Source organism: Myotis daubentonii, chromosome 5 (genome assembly GCF_963259705.1).
Source record: "Myotis daubentonii chromosome 5, mMyoDau2.1, whole genome shotgun sequence".
In the NCBI taxonomy this organism is placed as follows: domain Eukaryota; kingdom Metazoa; phylum Chordata; class Mammalia; order Chiroptera; family Vespertilionidae; genus Myotis; species Myotis daubentonii.
This window is the reverse complement of record NC_081844.1, coordinates 14,191,002-14,215,396: the sequence shown is the minus strand read 5'-3', so window position 1 is coordinate 14,215,396 and position 24,395 is coordinate 14,191,002. Positions and strand designations below refer to the sequence as shown.

The following is a 24,395-nucleotide window of genomic DNA, read 5'->3' as shown; positions in this document are numbered from 1 at the left end:
ACATCTCTGTTGAGCACCCAGTTCCAAAAATCTGCCAGAATTTGAGAGGTGACTGACTTCATCTACATTATTTTTCAACGATTTTATTTTAATTTATACAACACTCTACTGTAGAGTTCATACCTGTGGGCAAATCTCATCCTTCAATTAATATCTAAATATTGTATATATAAATTTGTCCTGGTTAAGTTAGTACAGTTGACCCTTGAGCAACATTGGTTGAAGTGTGTGGGTCCAATTACACGTGAATTTTTAAAATAAATATCTATACCATTTTGATCCATAGTTGGGAGCACGCAGAGGTGGAGGGCCAGTTGTATACATTGATATTTGCCATTTTATATAGGGGACTTGAGCATCCTCAATTTTTTGTGTCCCTGGTGGGGAGACTTGGAACCAAACTCCCTACAGATACCTAGGGGGGCCACTGATGTAGTTAAGTTTTGGAGGAGTCAAAAGTATAACTACTACATATTGTTAAAGATTAATAAGCAATTGCCTGATAGAGTGGCGTGCTCAGGGTGTACATTTTATTTCATCATTAGATAATAGGGCTAATTTCAAGCCTGATTTAAAATTGTGCATTCCGAGTTAAGGGATATCTGAGGGCCAACATAGCGTCCTTAACTTTGTCTTTGTGAAGAGACAGCCTTGCCGTGGGGATTTTCTGGCACAGGCTTGGGAGCCATGCCCAGCCTCTGCCCGTGATTAATGGAGTGCTGCTAGTACGGGCACACAGAGATCTAGCTGTGCCGGAAGGGATGACTATGGGAGAAAGCATTGGGCAAGCTATAGAGATGCTATCACATTCATTCCTAGTTTCAGAAAAAAAGGCACGATGGATGTCCAATCTATTAGAAATAATAATACAATCTTGGCTCCTAGTATTTGATGGTCTTGCCTAGCTCTTTGTCACAGGTGACTCTGGGGCCTTTGAGCAACCTTGTGTTAGATATACAAAGACCCAGAGAAGCTTGAATTTTCAGAAAGCGTAGAGTGGTAGAGGAACCTTTTGCAGTCACAATAAATGTATAATGTTTATCATCTATTCTGCAAATTGAGTGCAGCAATAAAGCTATAGTAAATAAATCTTCTGAATATACTATGTATTGAGTCCCAACAGTGTATAAGGCCTGGAGTTGTTAGACCCTGCAGGGAACACGTGAATGTTAGCCATGGACTCTGTCTTCAAAGGGCTTGCACATGGTTCAGAAGATAAGCTGAAAAGTTTGCTAATACTTCCTGGCACTGCAAGTGTTTGAGAGAAGTAACAGATGGAGGGCATGGGACTCATTTATATCACTTAACTGAGATCTAAACAAACTTACCAAACACCTTAGACTTCACTATATCTAGTCTACAAAAGCAAGCAGACAAAAGAGAGAAAACTTGCTCAAGATTTCTCACACACTAACATGTACGCTGTGGGGCAGAGGTAGGCAGAGGATTAGGAGTCAGGGGGAGGAAGGAACAGCTGTTCTATGGTGGGTAACAGAAATATCATGAAGAATGTGGCATGAGATGTGTGGGTTCAGGAAAGCTGGATAGGAGATGGCCCCTCACCTCAGAGAGTGACTTATTGTACTTGTCAAGTTGGAGGAGAGGGTGGCATGAAATGAAGAATATGATTAAACCATAAAAGACTGACTAGTATACGCTAAGTTCTGTTCAATCAACCCTGTAAAAGGTGTTTCAGCTGGACCTGGAGGAAGATGAAAGGCGAACCGGCTAAGTGGGAGAACTCACACAGAGTTCTGATAAAAGGAGCAAGGACACCAAGAACGGAACAGGCCAACCAGGCAAATGATCAGTTCCTGCTTTTTTGTGTTGCGAATCTTAAAATATTTTGCAAAAAGTGTCTGGATGTAAGTTATTTCTCCTTATACTTGGCTACCATGCGTCTAGGGCCGTGGCCGGCAAACTGCAGCTCACGAGCCACATGCGGCTCTTTGGCCCCTTGAGTGTGGCTCTCCCTAAGCCTTAGGAGTACCCTAATTAAGTTAATAACAATGTGCCTACTTATATAGTTTAAGTTTAAAAAATTTGGCTCTCAAAAGAAATTTCAATCGTTGTACTGTTGGTATTTGGCTCTGTTGACTAATGAGTTTGCCGACCACTGGTCTAGGGTATTCCCTTCAGAAAGACAGAAGGTGGAAGAGTCTCAGACATTCATTGATAATACTAGTTTCTTAAAAAACTATAATAATAAAAGGGTAATATGATAATTAGACCGGACGTCCTTCTGGACATCATTGCAGACATCCTTCCATTCGAAGCCAGAGCCAGAGGGAAGCAGGGGTCCTGGGTGCCTGTGGGCAGCTGGAGGGAAGCCAGCTCGGGTCCCAGGTGCCAGAGGGAATCCAGTGCCCCCAGTTGGAGGAAGAAAAACCTGCTCTTGCATGAATTTCATGCATCAGACCTCTAGTATATATATAAACTGTAAGGACAATATCCTTAAAAATGCTTAATTTCCATTAAAAGCATTTATCAAGAGTCTACTTTGTGGGAGGTGCCATTCTAGATATTGGGGACATAACACTGAACAATAGACAATATTATCTACATTGCATTCTGTGCAGGTAGAGAGATGAAAAACAAATCTACACTAATAAAAGAGAAAAATGGTAATTGGCGTACGACGCTACCCTTTTCATTGGATAATCAGGGCTATATGCAAATTAACTGCCAACTAAGATTGGCAGTTAACTGCCAACAAGATGGCGGTTAATTTGCATATGTAGGCACAATGCAGGGAGGCGAAAGGGAAAGCAGGAAGAAGCCCCCTGCCACTGACAGTGATCGGAAACCCAGGGGGGAACTAAGAGGTGGGGGGCAGGGCAAAGGGCTGCCTTTGCCTTGCCCCCCAGCCATGATCGGAGAATCAGGTGCCTTTTCCGCCCTGGCCAGTGATAGCAGGAAGTAGGGGTGGAGCCAGCGATGGGAGCTGGGCACGGTCGAAGCTGGCAGTCCCAGGAGCTAGGGGTCCCTTGCCTGGGCCTAAAGCGAAGCCCACGATCGCGGGGCCGCTGCAGCTGTGGATCCTGCTATCCAGGCCGGACACCTAGGCCAGAGGCATTAGGCCTGGGCAGGGGCAGAGCCTGCAACCGTGGGAAGCTGGGGGTCCCCTGCCCAGGCCTGACACCTCTGCCGGAGGCCTCAGGCCTGGTCAAGGGGCCGATCCGGTGATTGGTGATCGGAGGGTGATGAGGGTCAACTCCTCTGGCCAAGGCATCAGGCCTGGGTGGGGGGCTGGGGGTCCCCTGCCCAGGCCTGATGCCTGGGCCAGAGGCATCAGGCCTGGGTGGGGGGCGGAGCCGGGGATTGGGGGGATATGATGGTCCCCTTGCCCAGGCCTGAAGCCTGGGTCAGAGGCGTCAGGCTTGGGCGGGGGGTGGAGCAAGCGATCAGAGGGAGATGGGGGTCCCCTGCCCAGGCATGATTCCTGGGCCAGAGGCCTCAGGCCTGGGCGGGGGCCAGAGCCAGTGATCGGGGGGAGATGGGGGTCCCCTGTCCAAGCCTGACACCTCTGGCGGAGGCGTCAGGCCTGGGCAAGGGGCCGATCAGGCGATCGGAGGGTGATGGGGGTCTACGCCTCTGGCAGAGGCATCAGGCCTGGGCAAGGGGCAGAGCCAGCAATCAGAGGGGTCTGGGGGTCCCCTGCCCAGGCCTGGGCTGGGGGCAGAACCAGTGATGGGGGGAAATTAGGGTCCCCTGCCAGAGGCGTCAGGCCTGGGCAAGGGGCCGATCCTGCGATTGGAGGGTGATGGGGGTCAACGCCTGAGGGCTCCCAGTATGTGAGAGGGGGCAGACTGGGCTGAGCGACACTCCCCCCCCCCCCCCACACCCATTGCACAAATTTCGTGCACCGGGCCCCTAGTACATAAATAAACGTCTTCACTGACCAGCTGCTTAGTCTTCATTGGCCAAGTGGGAAAGGTGATAAGGAGAGCTTGGGTGTATTGCATGAAGGGATTTTCAGCTCACCTGGCATGACTCAGTGGTTGAGCGTCGACCTAGGAACCAGGAGGTCATGTTTCGATTCCCAGTCAGAGCACATGCCTGGGTTGCAGGCTAGATCCATAGTAGGGGGAATGTGGGAGGCAGCTGATCATTGAATCTCTCTGATCATTGATATTGCTATCTCTCTCTCAAATCAACAAAAACATATTTAAAATAAAATAAAGTGGAGTGTACAACATAGTAGATCTTATTGAAAAAATGATATTTGAGAAAAGAACTAAGAAAGGTGAGGCTGGAGACCTGACGTGGAAGACAGCATGTTGGCATGTTTCTTCTGGGAACAAGAAGGACAGAGTGGCTGAAGAAAGCTGAAGGGAAGAGGAGGGGATGAGTTGCAAGAGGCACAGGGTGCCAGATAGTGTGGAATCATTATGAGGAACTTAGCTTCCATTCAGTAAGATGGTAGCCATTGGAATATTTTAGAGAGGCATGACACAGCATTGCTTCTGTCTTAAAGGGATGGCTTGTTACTTTTGGAAAATAAACTATGAAGGAGAAGCAAAGTAGAGTAAAACCACTTATCAGAAAGTTGTCCTAATCCAGGTGAGACATGATTGAGGACTTTTGTCAGAGTGGAAGTGGTGGAGGAGATGAAAGGAGGTTAGATTCTGGGTCTATTCTGAAGGAAGCATCAACAATATTTCTTGACAGGTTGTGTGGGAGTGTGAGAGAAAGAGGGTACCAGGACCGGACCACCCCCTGATCTTTGCCTTGAGTAGCTATACTGATTGACAGCATTGTCATTTCCTGAGATGAGCAAGACATTTGGAGGAACAGTTTTAAGGATGAAGATCAGGAGTTTTGTTTTAGTATATTTTTAATTTGTGATACCCACCAGACATCAAAATGAAAATGCCAAATAGACAACTGAAGGGGGAAAAAAAATATTTCTGAAACCTATGAATTGGCAATCAACAGCATAACAGTCATTTTTGAATCATGTGATTTGGTAAGATCTCCAAGGGAATACATATAGACTGAAAAGAGAATAAGTTCAAAGAATGAGACCTGGGACCCTCTGCTGTTTACAGGCCTGTTATATGAGGAGACATGAGTGAAGAACTTCAAGTAAGAAGGAGCAGCTAATGAGGGAGAAACAGTAGGGCTGGAAGTCAAGTAAGAAACATGTATCCAAAAAGGCAGGGTCAAAACAAGTCAAGTATGGCAGAGAAATAAAATCAGGACTAAGAATTGACCATTGAATTAAAAATCTGGAGATGGTTGGTGACCTTGATGAGTAATTTCAGAAAAGAGGTGGGAGAAAAGAGATTGTCTCCTGTCCCTGACTGGAGTGGATTAACGAGAGAATGAAGTACTAGGGACAGTGACTATAGATAACTCTTTGAGAGGAGCTTGTTATAAAGGAACCACAGAAATACTGTGGTTGCTGAAAGGGCATGCAAGGTCAAGAGAGTTACTATAATTTGGTTAAAGATGAAGAAAATTACAGCTTGTTGAGGAGTGCAGAGAAGGGGTGACATAATTTTATGAGTAGAATTAAAAATACTATCACCTTGGCCCTACTTATCCAACAAGAGAAAATCTAATTATGTTGCATTTTATTTTATATTTTGACATCATTTGACTTTACGTCTATCTTGTTTAAACCATTTGACTTTATAAAATTTAGTGTATTTCATAAAGATCTTATGAAACAGTTAAATTGAAGGTGGAAAATAATGTCAATCATTCAACAAAATTTATATATATATACATATAATGAATTTTTCATTATCACACTTAACCTGCACAGGGATCCTATGTACAAAGAACTATTATTTCTTGTTTTCCATGATGAAATGAAAACTCTAGGAATATTAAGTAATTTGTTCACTGTCACTAGCTAAATCATAGGATTATCAGAATTAAGAGGCAAAATTTCTTTATACTCTATTTACTCTGGGTCTGCCATTACCCAGAAATAACTTTGTCCATTTGGTTGGCAGAGTGAATTGATCTTTTATGACACTTGTATTTATTGCATGACATTTACTGTGGTTAGAAATGAAAAGTATGATGGGGATAAAAGCTCCTAATCAATGGAAGGTCTTAGAAAAGGGGGAGAAATCAGTAAAAGCAAGGAAACATAGCATCCTGGTGTTAAAATAGTTTATTGATCCTTGAGGATCAAATAGTTTACAGTCCCAACTTATAATTAAGACTCGGAGACCCAGAAAATAAGTAATCTTCCAGAGGAGGCAGAATTAATCACAGGAGAACAGAGAGCTCCCGACTCTGAATTGAATGTTCTTTTCAATGCACTTACAGCACAATTCATGGGTTGAAATTGGCTTCAGCAAAGAGAATTACAAGTTCTCGTTGATTAATATGGCTTTGGAGTACTTTATAATGACATTTCTTTTAAAATCAGACAGAAAAATGCTAATTTTTTGTTTCTATGTGAAGCTTTTGCCATTACTATTATAGTTTGAAAAAATATTATTGTTCATCCTCTTTATGTGCTTGAATTTATCTGCCCTTTTCTTCATGTTTCTCTTTACAAAGGTGGTACAAGAATAAGCATTTTGGGTCTGCAGAGTGGGCTGCTTCTTATTTCTGATTTAGATAATCTCTGTCATCTGTCATCCTTTCTATGCTTTCACCACCGTTGTGGGGTTGCTTGCCAAGTTGCGCTAGACCAGTGGTTCTCAACCTTCCTAATGCCGCGACCCTTTAATACAGTTCCTCATGTCGTGGTGACCCCCAACCATAAAAATATTTTCGTTGCTACTTCATAAGTGTAATTTTGCTTCTGTTATGAATCGTAATGTAAATATCTGATATGCAGGATGTATTTTCATTGTTACAAATTGAACATAGTTAAAGCATAGTGATTAATCACAAAGACAATATGTAATTATATATGTGTTTTCCGATGGTCTTAGACGACCCCTGTGAAAGGGTCATTCAACCCCCAAAGGGGTCGCAACCCACAGGTTGAGAACCCCTGCGCTAGATGAAGAGAGGGAGCAGAACTGAGGGAAAAAAGGGAGAGGAGAGAGCTCAGGAGGGCAAGCCCTAGGGGTATCTGGATTGTGAGGTAGATCAAAAGGGGTCAGCAGGCAAGCTCTGCTGAGAGGCCTCCAAGAAAAACACCCCCGGTTGACTATTATGTAAAGAACTGATCCAGGTGGCAATAAGTAATGAATTTGAGAATCTACAACCTCAAACCCATCATGGAAACAAAGATGGGAGTAGATTAGCATCTTATGAGAGGTTGCTCATTGATTTGCAGCAGAGAGATAAGAAGGAAGCAAAACACCCCCGTACTCATGTAATCTTTAAGATCTGCGGTGATGAACACAAAATACAATATACTGCTGATGTGTTATAGAATTGTACACCTGAAACCTATATGATTTATTAACCAATGTCACTCAAATACATTCCAAAAAAAGTAAAATTTTAAATTTTTAAAAAGACCTGCTTTTGTCTGACATTTGGACTCACAGAGCCCCTTTGATATAGAAGTGTGTTTCAGGCTTCATTTTTGTTGTTTTGTTTTTTGTCTAGGAAGCTAAATATAATATTTCAAAGGAAATGGTTTGGTCAATAGTGCCAAATATTGCTGAGAGGGCAAGTAAGATGAGGAACCAAAATATCCATTGGAGGTAGCAATTGTGAATTCCTTGGAGATAGGCAGCTATATCGTTAGAATCATAAAGGCAAATGCCTGAGTTGAATGTGTTAGGATGAACTGTTGATAAGAAAATTACTAAAAATTATATAAACTCTGTGAGAAGTTTAGCTGAAAAGGGAATTAAAAAAAACATAATGGTAGGTGCTTGTAGAATATAGAATTGACGGTAGGATATTTTGAAAGGGGAAGACTTGAGTTTATTTAAGCTTATCAAAAGAAAGTTTTCAATTGTCATAGACTGGTTATGTTTTGGGGGACTACTATAGGGATAATCAATAATGTGAAACAGGGTTGGGGATAGAATCACACACACAGATAAAGGATGTATTGGCAAAGGGATATCTCTTCTAATATAATAAGAGAACACAGACATATAGGTAGGTTTGCACAGGTCCCTTACACATTTACCTATTTTTTTATATATATATATTTTATTGATTTTTTACAGAGAGGAAGGTAGAGGGATAGAGAGTTAGAAACATCAATGAGAGAGAAACATTGATCAGCTGCCCCCTGCGCATCTCCTACTGGGGATGTGCCTGCAACCCAGGTACATGCCCTTGACCAGAATCGAACCTGGGACCCTTCAGTCCGCAGGCCGACGCTCTATCCACTGAGCCAAACCGGTTTCGGCCACATTTACCTATTAATGTGTTCTTTTTTGCATTGATTTGAAGAAGTTCTATATTATAGGGACATTCACCCTCAACTTTTATTATATATTAGAGGCCTGGTGTTTGAAATTCACTCCCAGGTAGGGTCCCTAGGACTGGCCAGCAATCAGGGCCAATAGGGGCCTTCCAGCTGTCAGCTGGGGCCTTCCTTCATTTCACGCCGTCCCCTGGTGGTCAGCTCATGTCTTAGCAAGCAATCGAACTCCTGGTCTCCTGGTTGAACTCCCGAGGGGACATTTTGCATATTAGCCTTTTATATAGATAGATTGTGCATGCATTTATAGAGTTTTTGTTTGTCTTTTAATTTAAATTAATTCAAAATTTATAGCATAAATGAGTTTTCATACGTAAGTGTAGATGAAGGTGGTCAAAAGGTACAGTGATAAGTAAGTACTAGGAGGGTAAACTCCACTTACAGATAAGGATAGCATGGTGACTATAGTGAGCACTCCTCTGTAATATATAGGAAACTTGTTAAGAGAATAGATCCTAAGGGTTCTTAACACAAAAGTTTGTTGTTGTTTTTTATCTATATGAGATGATGGATGTTAACTAAACTTATTGTAGTAATCATTTCACAATATACGTAAGTTAAATCATTATGTTGTACATCCTAAACAGAGTTGTATATCAGTTACATCTCAATAAAAATGGAAGAAGAAAAAAGATAGTCCTGGCAAATGTATCTCAGTTGGGTGAGTGTTGTCCCATGCACCAAAAGGTTGCTGGTTCAACTCCCAGTCAGGACATATGCCCAAGCTGTGGGCTTGATCCCCAGTAAAGGGCATGCAGTAACAACCAACTGATATTTCTCTCTCTCCCTCTCTCCCTCTCTCTCTAAAAATCAATAAAAACATATTTTAAAAAATATATAAAGTTATTTTACTTTATTTCCCCCTGTTGCCCCCAAAGACTCCCTGGGTTCTTTTATCAGGGTGGAAGCAAAATAAAGATTACTAACTTGTGTTTCATACAGCATACTAAAGGCCATTATTTAGCTAGAAAGTTCCCAATATTTCTATCTATTTTGTTATACCAAATTTTCCTTTAAAGTTTCTGCATGTGGCATTTTGAATAGAAAGACCTGCTTTGACCAAAGTTTATATAACATTCTTCAATCATTTTTTTTCCTGAGGCATACATGATTTTTTTTTTTAATTTTTGGTACACTAGGAATCATTTACAGTGGGCGTGAAGTCGGGATCTCTGCCCAGCCCACCTGCACAACCAGCACAGTGGTGGCCTTTAATTAGTACATGCTGTCCACCCTCCAGGTTTTAGCCCCAAGCACCTTACAAATTGTGTAACGTGGGTCAAGGAACACTTCCTTGAACTGGATCAAAACTGTCTAACTACCTGTTAGACCCTTCATCCTTGCTGTGGGAGCAAGGACAAGGAACTGTGCACATTTTTTCTCAAGCACATGCATCCCTCTTCAACCAGAATCATTCAGAATGCTTTCCGGGAGTTTAATTTTCATGATTTTATTCACTTCTCAGTTTAAAGGTAGGTCTTAATCCTTTCATCAGGGTTTTCTTATTGTGCAATGAGGTGATCTCTTTTTAATCACAACATTTAAATGCAAGCGATAAAAACATTAATATCTTTTGATGATTTTGCTGGGAACACAGCATAGGATTTGGACTAGATTAGAGCTAATCTTGAGATTCTATAATTCTATGAAATGCCATGTTGCTCTTAAATACCCTGAGTTACAGGGGCAAGGAGGCAGGGGTGAACTGAATATTTGTAATGCGGCAGACACTGTGCTAGCCATGAGCCACTTTGTATATTAGCATGCTTAAATGTTTATATTATGATCTCCACTTGAAGATAAGGAAATCAGAGAGATTAGGTGTGCTGCTCATAAGCTGGTAAAACTTTGATTCAAATAAAAGAGCGGATTCCAACGCCCCATGCTCTTTCCTCCACATGGCTCTTTGGTGTGGCGACTACCAATGTGACAGGAAATGTGTAGATGTAGATTCTGTGTAACACCGATTGAAGAGTATCTACAATCCTTTAACCAGGGAGGCCTTCTATTTCGCTTCTTGAGTTAAGACTTCAAATGCAACTGTCCCTGGGAGATAGAAACAATGATTTGCATGGAAACAGTCCATTCTAGGGCAGGCTTTGACAGGTGGCAGAATCGAGAGACAGGCATGAGAAGAATAAGATGACAAAAGTGACAACGTAGAACAAGGCTAAAAGATAGAAGAAGCCGAAGCACCCTGATTTCTTTGCCTCCTTTCCAATTTTACTTACATTTTTCTACTTTGGAAACATCTGTCTCAATGTCCTTGTAAAGTAAGGGTGCTATTTTATAGTGATGTTGTACATGGCTGCTAATTGGGAGCAAGTGAACTCTGTGAGAGTAATTCTGTTATCCAATCACCATGGGTGCATGTTAATGCCACATGTATTTTCCCTTTATGCTTCCTTTTAGAAAAGGCAGTCCGTGGAGTAGAGGGTCAAGAACTGGTTTATCCTAAAAGGCTTCCTGTGATACAGAAGCGAGATGTTTGGCACACTCATGATTATGACCTACAGGTATAGATTTTAAAGTAATCCATAAAATGCATTGCTTTTACAGGCATGGGGAAAGTAACCTCTGTTTCCAATTAGAAGCAAACAAGAGAAGAGAGAAGTCTCAGCTCTTCTCAGGACTCCCAATCAGTTTATGGCCTGTGCCTGGGTGGGTGGGAAGTGGAGGATAAGAGGAAAGAGGCCCTTGACAGATTAGGAAGCAAGGAGTCAAGCTCAGATGTTAAGGGGTTCCATGAACATTTCTCAGTTTATGTGAGAAGCTCCACCACCTGCTTTTCAGACTGATGTAAGGCAACTCACTTGTTCTGGGCTGGCTCCCCGTGAACAGGGATCTGATATGCAGGCTTACTCGCCTGACAGGTTCGGCAGCAGAGATGGACAACTTTCACAGCATCAGAAAGGCCTACTTGGCCCATTGGGTAGAAGGGTGTTTATTCAGGTGTTAAAATTAAAAAGTTACAACTTTATTTTTTAAAGTAATAAACGTTGACTTATGTAGAAAATGTATAATACACATCATGGGCGCAAACTTTAAAATGAGGTTATTTTCAATCCCCACTATTGTAAAAGACATTCAGTATTGGCCCTTGGATTTTTATTCCCAGGCAACTGCATTTTGAGCCTTGAGTCTTTACTTTGGCCCACAGGGAAGGCTGTCACTGTGACCTTACACTTCCTGAGAGGGCAAACCTTTCGCAGGGCAGCGCCTTCTCTTCCCTCCGCCATTAGAAGAGCCAGCCCCCCAGGCTTCACTTATTAGGTCTCTCAGTCATAATGACGGCACACTGTAATGTTCCCGATGGCACTATTGAGGCCTCTGAAGTGATGGCTTGAGATGATGAAAAAGCAACTGTTTGTTGCCCTTTGAAAACAATGTCTACTCTAAACATTTTCTTCTGATAATCTCCTTACAAATAGATTTGTCTTGAACTCTAAGTCTTTTCTCACCTTCTCTTAACTGGTGGATTGTTGGCACCCAGCTAAGAGGGCAAAACCAGCTTTCTACCACCCATTGTGTAAAAGCCGGTGGGCTCTTCTGGCATCTATTAAGACTTAATCAATACTGACATTAAAAGTCCCACAATGAATATACAAGAGGCAGGAAATACACAAGATGAGTTTGGGGCACCTTGTACCAGGAAGTAAGGAAGTTCTCAAACAGACAACCTCTACCCACAATGAGGAGAGAAGTTAAAAGAACATAGGAGGCAACTGAAATCGCTCCCGATGGCCAAGGAAGAAACAATAAATTGAGCACAACAATAAATGACATAGTTTTGGACCTAACATAAAGGACATGTCTGTGACACCATATTGATATAAATAAGTGATTTAATAAGTCAATAAATGTGAGAATAGACATCCCCTACATAAAAATAAAAATACTGATGTAGATATTCCCCTCTCCAGGAGGTGGGGCATAACTCCTTACCCTTTAAGCCTGGGCTATGCCTAGTGGCTTCCTTTCAAAGAGTGGACTAGGGAAAATATCACTTTACAGGGAAGAAAGCAGCCAGGTGACCAGTGTTAACATCACCAGAGATGTCATGTTGATGGTATGTACTCTGGCTATGATGTGATGGAAATGGCACTTTGTTTTTCTCCCAAATCTCCATAAACCCAGTCTAAGCATTGAAAAAAACTCATAAAAACCTAAATTGAGAGGCAGCCTACAAAATACCTAACCAGTACTCTTCAAAACTGTCAAAGTCATCCAAAATAGAGAAAGTCTGAGAAACTGTTATTGTCTAGAGGAGCCTAAGGAGACATGACAATAAAATGTAATGTGGTGTCCTGGGTGAGATCTTATGGCCATAAGAGGACAGTAGACAAAAATGAAGGAAATCTGGCTAAGTGTAAATGTTAATTATAATATCAATTTTGATTCATCAGTAGTGACAAATACACCATAATAACATTAAGGAAAACGTGAGTTGTGGAGTTACATGAGAATTCTCTATATTGTCTATCCAACTTTTCTCTAAATCTAAAATAAAACTAAATTTAAAACTTAAATAAATAAAATTCTAAAATAAAAAATAAAGTTAAATATCCCATTCATTAAAACTATTAATGACAAGGTTTAAAGTAACTTTATCACATCTGACATGTAAAAATTGTTCCTCAATATTAGCTAATATAAAAATTTATATTCATTCACATTTCAAAAAGTCCTGATATACCATCCTGTTAAGCACACAGGCATAGACACACACCTACACATCTACACATAAAGGTCATCTTGTTGTAAAATGGGATTCAACTCTCATTTAATTGAGTATCTGTTTCTTGCCTGCCCACTACGAATACTGTGTCTTTATAATAAAATCCTAACTTTATGTTATCCTTGCACACCTCACCTTTAACAAACACAAAACTCCCCTCTCCCTCCCTCAAAGTTGCCTCTCTTCAGAAGACCCTCCTCTTAGTAGAGGCACAAACCAGAGACCGGAGGTAGTTCTTGACTCCTCTCTTCAGCCTCCCCCATGAAACAATCACCTAGCCTTGTAGATTCTATCATGTAAATATCTTTCAAAATTATTTCCTGTTCCTTATTCTTGCTGCCACTTCCCGGCCCAAACCACCAGTATTACAGCAACAGCCTTTACGTGTTTCTCCTGCCTACAGTCATGATTTCTGCTGACTCATTACCCTCAATAATTAAGACATCTAAAATATCACACCTACTGCATTATTCTGCCAAGTTATTTTGCTTCTCTTTGCTCTTACGGTAAAGTCTAAATTATTTTAAATGGCTTTCTAAGCTGTACATGATTTGACTCCTTCCTACTTTTCATCTCTGTTTCTACTCAACTTGACTTTCCAGCAACATTTAACTTCTCTTTGTTCCTCATATATGTCAAGCTCTTTCCTACCTCAGGACCTTTGCATGTGTTCTTCCTTGTCCCTGACTCCTCCTTTCAATACTCTCCCACACAGTCACTGTGTTTCTCCTCTTAAGATGCTTATAATCCTCAATTACATTTGCTTGATTTTCTTTTTTTGCCACACTATGGTTTTCATGAGAGCAGTGACCGCTAACGTGTGCATCATTGTATTTTCCATATGATCGCTGTGACTGAAATAACATCAATTGAATAAATTTATGAACAATAAATCGAAGAAATGTGTAAGATATATGTCCAATAACTGTGAATCCCTAAATTATAAAGAATTCTTACCATTCATAAATAAATAAGATGCCAGAAAAAAAAATGGTAAGAGGGCATAAATTAGAAATTCATATACAAATATACAAATAATTAAACAAAAGGAAATATCAATTCTAATTGTCATTAAAGACAACAATTTATGACAATAAGTTATTTCATTATTTGAACAATCTTATTGATTATAATATTTAAGGCAAGGAAACAAGAACCACTATAAATTTCTGGTGAAATTCTAAATTTGTACTTCCATTCCTCAGGTTTATCTGGAAGTATTTACCGAAAACTTTACACTTTTTCCATGTTGTTGACAGTGAAATTCTGTCTACCTATAGTGAATAGGCCAAATCAAATTTCTGATCTAAGTGTAAATTAAATAAGTTCACATTATGCTTTTCAGCAGTAAAATACATACTATAAAATAATACTTATTAGAATAGAAAAGTGGTCATGGCCATAACATAAGCTACAAGACAGTGTACACAAAACTGGTAAAAATACATAAGCAGAAGATTTATTGGAGAGTGACACTGCAAGGACATATAATAACATATATATCTGGATACAGGGGCAATATGAATTTTTTCATTTTACCTTCTTTTAAACAAGAAATAAGCATCAAACATTTATTTTAAAATAACTGGAAAGCAAAAGCCTGCATATATTAGCTTCCTTATAAATTCAGTTTTATCCATATTTACCATTTTTCCTGAAAGGAGAGCTCAACTCTGGGTAGACTACCCAGCCCATTGCCCACCCTCAGCCCACACTGAAGGAGCACATATCTAGTTCACATTATGGATATTGTTTTTCAGGAAACTTATGACAACGAATTGTTATATGAAATAAGTCTAAGTAAAAAAACCTTCATACTTCACCTCTTAAGATCAAGGTAAGTTCTATTATGATTTTAATAACATAGATTTATTGGTCTATAGTATTACCGTTTTTTGTAAAAACTTCCAGTGAAGTGAATTGAAGTCATTTTCATCTGTACATAAGCTGAATTCCTACCCTTCAAATGTAAGCCCACATCATTTCAACAGCCTAACAATTATAGACACTGTTCTCCAGTTTCTAATTTACTCCCTATAGGGGGTACTGGAGTGCTTTGAGCTCTACATACGCTAAGAATACTTCCACAAATACTTTGTGAACCAGTGGAACAAAGGAAATTTGAGAACCATGGTTCTTAAGGGAACTTTATTTAAAATAGATATCAAAGCAAGTTCTGTTTGCACATGGAGCAAAATTGAAAGAATTTTATAGTGAACATTTATATGCCCATTAATATATACAGATATCCATAATCCCATCAAGGTAGACATATACACAAATATTCATTAACATTTTATTATGCTTGTTCATATCATAATTCCTTTATATATTTACCCATCCATTCACCCATCATTGTTTTTATGCATTTTAAATTATATTGCATAAAAACGTCAATAAAATCCCTCTAAAAAACAAACATATCATTAGGGTTGGTCGGTTTTTCTTTTGATGTTAAAATTTTTTATAATGAAATGCACAAACCTGAGTATACATTCATTGAGTTTTGACAAATGCGCATAGCTGTGTTACCTAAACGCCTATAAAAGTAAACTAGAACGTTTTGTTTTTCCTGAAAAGGTCTTTATTTTCTCTTCATTCTAAAAGGTCATTTTTGTGGATATAAAATTATGTGTTGACAGAGTTTTAGCAAATATTGCTGACATAGTCTCCTCTCCTGTGACTTTATAGTCTCTAATGAGATTTTTTACATTAATTTTGACTCCTAAGGCAAGCGATTTTTACCAAGATAATATTTTCTTCACATTTTTCTCAAGGTGCCACTTTGCTACAGCTGCTAGAATATTTTTCTTTTTCTTTTAGAGTCTTTACCAACCCATGAAATCCAGGTAGAAAGTTGTTCCACGGGAGTGGGATTAGTTTTGCTTCTCACTTTTACTGTAAGAGGAGTTTCTGAGATTCGGAAGCAGTCTGGAGGCTTCTCACTCACATAATTGGTTTTATCTATTCACTGTCAAAACCAAGTAAACCTCAGCACTTCTCTGTCCTCTTTTCCAGGGAGTTCCTAGCCTCAAATTATAGTGAAACGTACTACTCCATAAACGGAGAGGAAATCACCAGCCATCCTCAGGTTAAGGTATTTTATCAAACCTTCCTATGTGTCTTCTCTGAGACTCTTATTTCCTCCTGTGATTTTGCAAATCAATCCTAGCTTTACAAGGAGCTTCAGAAAGTGTTACATCAAGAACGAATCCTGCATTGACTGTTGTCACTGAATGATCCTAGAGTGCAAAACCCTTTGAATTTTAAAAGACTAACAAGCAAATAAATGATTACTAATGTATTTTTCTTTACCAAACTGACTTCTATGAACCCAAAAATTCTGGAGGAAGGATGAAACCGGACACCAAAGGAGTATAGGGCAGCCTGATGAGTCTGTAATCAAGTTAAATAGATAAAACCTAAATAAATGAAATGATTTAAATCCCTCATCTAATTGACCCTTAAGTGAGTCACATCCCCTTTCCCCATCCTTCTTATGCACCCAACAGTGAGAATTCACCTTTACTTTCCGAATAAATCTTTGTGTATTTATCACTAGCATTTCAGTGGAAACAGTTTCTATTTTCATAACTTTATTCACCTTTCCAGAACATGCCCTCTGCAGACATTATTCTCTTACCAAAGATGTCCTTTTAAAACCGATTTTCTCTATTTATGGTAGCTGCCAACTAAGAAATCTAAGTCATTATGTAATCTATGTGAAATAGAACAGGAAGAAAACAGAGAACATTCTTTCATGCAGGGAGTGGTTGTTGGCCTGCAAGTGTCTGAGGTCCCTGGAGGAACATGGAAAGTGTCACATGTAGGTTGGGAGTCACACAGGTAGAAATGATGGAAGGTTATTACCTGTTGGACTCACCATGGGCAGAGCATTAAGTAGGGAGTGATAAAGATACCAACTTGTTTGAAGCAGAGAGATAGGAGAGGAAGGCATAGGGAACCTGATTGAAGAGTGAGACCTAATTTCAATGACCATAAAAACTTAGGCTTGATTTCATAGGCAACTCAACTGAGGAAAAATAATAGTAACACAGGAGGGATAGTTTGGTTAGAAATTTTAGGATGGCTTAAAGTAGCAATATTACAGAAAGTAATCATGCAATTAAAATAAAAAGATTCTAAAGTAGTTTCAAAATTTTCCAAGTGAAATAATGCATTAAATGAATGTATGAATGAATATAAATGTAATTTGTGAGGATGAAATACTGATATATTGTGAACGTATTATATGTAGCAATTTTATTTAGAAATATATATCAATACAGGGTGAGGCAAAAGTAGGCTTACAGTTGTTCTTATGGAAAATAATACAGTAATTAATGAATAGCAATATAAGAATAAACTCTATGTTTCTCATACTTTCAGCTATAAACCTACTTTTGCCCCACCCTCTATATGTACTTATAACAACAGCCTCTTCATCTATTTTAGGATCACTGTTTTTACCAAGGATCCATTATACATGAATATGATTCTGCTGCCAGTATCAGCACATGTAACGGTCTCAGGTAATGCACAGTATCTTTCTATTTTGTTTATGGCTTTTTCTATGGATTTTTAAAAAAATTGACTTCTCATGTTTCTTTTTAACAACACTGGTAAATAGAAAAAGCTACTGTATATTTTCAGCATGAGTATCCACTTCAGCCCATTGTTGACATTCATTTTTCTATTTAAAAAAATATGTCTAATGCCAGCCCTAAGCAAGACAAGTATTCTAGCATATAATCAAGAGACTCAGTGTTCAAATACTATTGGAAATTTCATGTTTTATATCAGGATACTGAAATCAGAGACTTGCTCCTGAACATTTTATTTGCCAGTGGCAGAATTAAGTCCAAACCAGGTCTTCTGACTTCTAGTCCTGTGAATTCCCCACACACATCAACACTTTACAGTGTTTTCAGTCCCTAGAAAGCAAAATGTCAGAAGCAAAGCCTAGAGAGGTTCTCTGTAGATCTTTAGCTCAAGTACAAAGGAGAAAGACGTGGAGAAGCAAAGGGTAGAAGAACAAGAAACTTCTGTCTCCCTTGGTGAGCCATTTACTTGAGTAATTCTCAGTATTTTCAAATATGAGAACCCCTTTAATAACAAAATCATCACATAATAGCATTTGTACTTTAATATATAATCTACAACTAATGCATGATGGACATAAAAATTCACAGCATTTTTGCAAGAAATCTGAGACTTACCAGGGATCTACAGCCCCCGGTGGGAATTGTTACTCGACCTAATACTTGAAACTAGAGATTGGACTGTCAAGCTTCTTAGAAATCCAGATGAGCTGACTCTTACAAAAGGTATTAATTCAATCAAAGAACACATATTATCTCATATTTTTATCACTCATAACACATGGCCGCAATCTCATGAGGTTTTGCCTTTATAGTTCCCCTTTCTTAAAAGGCAACCTCAGAAAAAATAGATAAATGGAACTACATCAAACTAAAAAGATGTTGCACAACAAAGGAAACCATCAACAAAATGAAAAAGGAACCCACTCCGTGGGAGGACCTACTCACTAGAACATCTGATAAGAAGCTAATATCCAAAATTTATATAAAAAAAGTGTAAACTAACACCAACAAAGCAATCCAACTACAAAATGGGCTAAGGATCTAAATAGACACTTCTCCAAAGAGGTTATACAGATGGCTAATCGACATATGAGAAATGCTCAACATCACTAATCATCAGAGAGATGCAAATTAAAGCCACAATGAGATATCACTTCACACCTGGCAGAATGGCTTTGATCAATAAATCAGCAAACAACCCATGTTGGCAAGGATGTGGAGAAAAGAGAATCCTTGTGCACTGTTGGGAATGCAGATTGGTGCAACCACTGTGAAAAGCAGTATAGAGCCCTGGCCAGTTTGGCTCAGTGGATAGAGCATCAGCCTGTGGACTGAAGGGTCCCAGGTTCGATTCCAGTCAAGGGCATGTACCTTGCTTGTGGGCACATCCCCAGTGGGGGGTGTGCAGGAGGCAGCTGATCAATGTTTCTCTCTCATCGATGTTTCTAACTCTCTATTCCTCTCTAAAAAAATCAATAAAATATATTTTTTAAAAAGCAGTATAGAGTAACTTCAAAAATTAAAAATTCAATTGAATTATGACCCAGCATTTCCACTTCTGGGAACACATCCAAAGAAACACAAAACACTTATTCAAAAGAATATATGCACCCCTATGTTCATTGCAGCATTATTTACTAGTGGTCCAGTGCATGGATTCATGCACATTGAAAGGAAATTAAATAGAAGAAATATTTTAATATCGCTGACAGATCAAAACACACGCTTGTGATTGGCACCAGCTAGAGCAGTGGTTCTCACCTTCCTAATGCTGTGACCCTTTAATACAGTTCCTCATGTTGTGGTGACCCCCAATTTCATTGTTGCAAATTGAACATAATTAAAGCATAGTGATTACTCACAAAAATAATATGTAATTATATATGTGTTTTCCAATGGTCTTAGGCAACCCCTGTGAAAGGGTCGTTCGACCCCCAAAGGGGTCACGACACACAGGTTGAGAACCGCTGAGCTAGAGCTTTATACATACGGCACACGGGCGAGTCAACGTTTGTTTTTAAATTGCCAGTGCATATCATATGTACCAGTTGGTTGGACGGTTGGATGGACGGACAGGCAGTCACTTAGCCTTTTATATAGAGAGATATAGAGATAGCCACGATCTGGAAGCAGTCCAAGTATCCATCAGTAGATGAGTGGGTAAAAGAGTTGTACATGTACACAATGGAAGACTACTTGGCCATAAAAAGGAAGAAAATTTTGCCCTTTGGCAACATAATGAATGGACCTAGAGAACATTATGCTAAGTAGCATAAGCCAGTCAGAGAAAGCCAAGTACCATATAATTTCCCTAATATGTAGAATTTAATAAACCAACTGAATTAACAAGCAACATAGAGACAGACTCATAGATAGAGAGCAGGCAGATGGATCTGGGGGTGCTGGGGCAAGTGGAGGGATTGAGAAAGAAAGAGAAAGAACTCATGGACATGGACAGCAGTGTGGTGACTGTCAGGGTGGTGGGTGGATTTAGAAGAGGGTATATGGGGGATAAATGGTGATATGAAAAGTAATAAAATAAATGGAAGCAGGGGAAAGTACATAAAAATTAAATTTGAAAATAAAACCAATTTAGGGAGGAATTATAAAATATATAATAAAAACTTTAAAAGGCAACATCAATAAAAATAGAATAGAGTAGTTTCATATGGTAATGTAATAATAAAAATTCTTACCTATACATTGTATTCTCAATTTCCACAGGGGATTCTTCAGGGTATATAACCAAAGGTACCTCATTGAACCAGTGAAATATTCAGATGAGGGAGAACATTTAGTATTCAACTATAACCCAAAAATGCAGTATGCTGCCAATTATTCTTGTACAGAGCTTAATTTTAAAAGGACAACTACTCCAAACAATAATTCTAAATCCATGGAAGGCTCCAACATGGAAGTGAGTGCTTTATTTTTAAGTTATATTTTTCTCGATTCCTTTATGATCTCAAGAGAGAAAATCTGAGCTCAATGAAGGAAGTATGCATACTATCTGAGTCTTTATTGTTTGAAATCTGAAATGTCAAACATTTGTATTTGTTATCTATATGGAAAGTGATTGTTCCATACAGTAAATCTCAGTTTGTCCTATTGGTTTCAAGGAAGGGGAATATCAGCAAGGTGTGTATAGGTTTTGAGCATTAGAGCTACAGGTGGCTGGAAAGAATGAAATTTACATTGTCTTGAAACCTATCCTAGATATTGACTGCCCTTGTGTTTGTTGACATTTTCGGGGAATTGATAAGCAAGATTCTCTCCCTTTAATTAGGTCAAACATTAACTGTTAAGGACAATTAAGAGTAATAATGAGTTCATTTTCTCTACAGCCAACTCATATCTCCTTAAATCCCCCTAGAGGTTAGTCTTTAAGCTCCAAGAATGTTCATCTTTTTCACATATTCATAGTCCAATTGAGTAAATCAATCAATAAAAGATTACTTAGTCCACATAAGAATGACTTAGTCAATCTTTGAACATGTCCCTGATTTATACTCACAGAATATGCATGAACCTCAATGTATGCCATCAAAAACTGAAAACATAGAATTTCTTAGTATTGGTATTTTATAGAAGATCTATAATTAGAAACTTTTATACATGTTCTCTTGGATTTAGACTACTGAAATACAGATGATTTGGAGAGAGGAGCAGGAGTAAATGAAAAATAATCAGTTCTATTAGCCTGACTGTAGGCTAATAATTAGCTCTATGTTAGTTCTGAGCTTTATATATGGATGCTTTTTTAAAAAAAGAGTTTTCTTTTTTTTATTGCTTAAAGTATTACAAAGGGTATTACATATGTGTCCTTCCCTCCCCATCCCCCCCGCCCTTGAAATCCCCTGGCCTCCCCTACCCCCCAGTGTCTTATGTCCATTGGTTATGCTTATATGCATGAATACAAGTCCTTCGGTTGATCTCTTACCCCCCTCCCTCCTGTCCCCCAACCCTCCCCGGCCTTCCCGCTGCAGTTTGACAATCTGTTTGAGGCAGCTCTGCCTCTGTATCTATTATTGTTCAAAAGTTTATAATGGTCTCTATTATCCATGAATGAGTGAGATCATGTGGTATTTTTCCTTCATTGACTGGCTTATTTCACTTAGCATAATGCTCTCCAGTTCCATCCATGCTGTTGCAAATGGTAAGAGTTCCTTCTTTTTTACAGCAGCATAGTATTCCATCATGTAGATGTACCACAGTAAAAAAGAGTTTTCTTAGTAAGCATTTACTTTGTAAATAAAACAAAACACCTAATGTAAAAGACTAGATATAATTTTTTTTTCATTTATAATACATTTTATATGAAAGACTTAACAAAGAAAGAAAAGATAATCAAGTATGGAATGCTATTTCAGGTTTATTACAATCTGTTATACAGGGCCACATGTTTTAATAATACAATGGATTTTATTTAGATAACTTTCTAGAATAATTAAATATACTTCTATAACACCTCTTGTATCAATAAAAATTAACATTTCTTACCTTACAAATGTTATCTTAAAATGTTAAAATAAGAAATATTAACTATACTTCATTCAATTTTTTTATAAACTTCCAGGTCACCCATATAGAAAACTATGTTGAACTGTTTGTTGTTGCTGACGGTAACGTGGTGAGTTTTCAGATGAACATTGTCTCTTCGTTCATCCTTATAAAACTAGATTTGTGATTCTAACAAAGAAAAAAGTTTTATTCGGGATTTCATCCTGGGCTCAATCTCTTTTTAGCTTCCCCAAACAGATGTATATGAGATGATTGTATCCTTTAGTAGTACAGCAGACTGCGCCAAAAAAGATCTGCCCTCCCCATTACAAACGTGAAAATGCTGAACAACATGTAAAAAATAAAACTATATCTAAACTCAACTAAAACCACACAAACAAAAATAACAGCAATAACCACAAAAACAAGGAATCGCCAAGTGCTAAAAATGAGGGAGAAAGCCTCCGAGTAGGAAATAAGACTCAAAGGCTTTGTGACCCACAGTCTGCAGACCAGCGCCTGGTGCCCAGAGCCAGAAAGAGCTGGCCCAGACGCGTAGAGGGAAAGAGAAAGGTTCTGCGCATTAAAAATGCAAAGAGAAAGAAAATGTTCTGTCTGCCTGTGGCAAAGGGCAGGGGAAATATAAGGCATGGGAAAAGCAAAGAAACAAATTTTTTTTAAATGAATTAGTAAGTTCTAAGCAAGGGATGGCAAACCTATGACACGCGAACTCATTTTTTTGGTTGATTTTTCTTTGTTAAATGGCATTTAAATATATAAAATAAATATCAAAAATATAAATCTTTCTTTTACTATGGTTGCAAATATCAAAAAATTTCTATATGTGACATGGCACCAGAGTTAAGTTAGGGTTTTTCAAAATGCTGACAAGCCGAGCTCAAAAGGTTCGCCATCACTGTTCTAGGCACTAATGGACAGATAGGCGTATTGGCATGTTGGTAAGAACAAGTTAACTAAATTTTTAAAAGAAAGTTAAGATAAGCTTTAATCTTAATAATAATGTATTAATAAAGACTAAGAGTTAGGGTATTTTGGTAAGATAGAAGAGGAAAAACAAAGGCAGCTTTGGAAAACATGTTGAGGGTTTGATACATCTTGAAAGCAATGTGATGAGTTTTAAGCAGCGAGGTAGAGTGAGGGTACAGATGTGTACACCCAGACTTAGCAAGTTGAAAGACAGAGCACAGCACAAATGTCTGATCCTAGGGAACACTAAACATTTAATAAAGGCTTGGAAATAAAAGTGCAAAGACCCCATGTCCATCCCTCTTTCTTACCCCATGGGTAGAAATCAATGATTGATAAGTACTCTATTCCTGTAGTTCCTAAGACAACCTCAAAATCTCTATTAACTATGTATACTAGGCCAGTCCTACCCATTCACCAATGGGAATTCTGGAGTGAAAACATTTGTTATTTAGAATTTAAGGGGATGGTTGAAAAGAAAAACCTCTGCACAGTAAAATCCTAGAAATGTGTAGCATAATGAAAACCAGGATGATAAGAAATGTCTTGAAAGAGAAAATAGTCAATATTAAATGTGAACAAGGTGACCAGGAAGATGAGAAAAAAGTGTTCAATGGGTTGATCATTGAGAGGACATTTATCAAGAATAGTTTCAATGAAATAGTGATAGTCAGCTAGTGAGTGGTGAGTTGAGGAGTAGGTGGTAGATAATAATTGAAGAGATTCTAATGTTATATCATTGAGATATGTAGATCTTTATGATAACAGGACAGCAATGAAATGGTAACTAGAGGATACTTTCAGGATTCAGAAAAGGATATTTATTTTTATTTTCATTAGGTAAGAAACTTTACCATTTGCATTTGTCCCCACAAGATACCTTATATTATTATCTATACTAATAAAAGGGTAATATGCTAATTAGACCAGGAGACCTTCCAGATGTCCTTCCAGACAAAGCCATGGTGGTGGGGCCGAGGCAGAGGCAGTTAGGGGAGAGCAGTTGGGGGTGATCAGGCTGGTGGGGGGGGCAGTTGGGGGCGATCAGGTCAGTGGGGGGGGCAGTTGATGGCAGTCAGGCAAGCAAGCAGAGTGGTTAGGGGTGATCAGGAAAGCAGGCTCATGAGTAGTTAGGAGCCAGTGGTCCCAGATTGAGAGAGGGATGTCCGACTGCCGGTTTAGGCCCGATCCCTGTTCA

The 24,395-nt window shown here is 38.9% G+C and overlaps 1 protein-coding gene across 1 annotated transcript in view; it reads left to right on the top strand.

The window, feature by feature from the left end:
- The first annotated feature begins 5,070 nt into the window (after positions 1-5,070).
- The window catches only part of ADAM7 (ADAM metallopeptidase domain 7), a 73,152-nt gene continuing 53,827 nt past the window's right edge, over positions 5,071-24,395 (top strand). Inside the window, exons 1-8 of the mRNA XM_059695438.1 lie at positions 5,071-5,088; positions 7,534-7,600; positions 10,781-10,884; positions 14,867-14,943; positions 16,125-16,203; positions 17,562-17,638; positions 20,435-20,627; positions 22,287-22,340. Of these exons, the coding sequence (XP_059551421.1) occupies positions 5,071-5,088; positions 7,534-7,600; positions 10,781-10,884; positions 14,867-14,943; positions 16,125-16,203; positions 17,562-17,638; positions 20,435-20,627; positions 22,287-22,340 (669 nt within the window). The remainder of the gene's footprint in view (positions 5,089-7,533; positions 7,601-10,780; positions 10,885-14,866; positions 14,944-16,124; positions 16,204-17,561; positions 17,639-20,434; positions 20,628-22,286; positions 22,341-24,395) is intronic.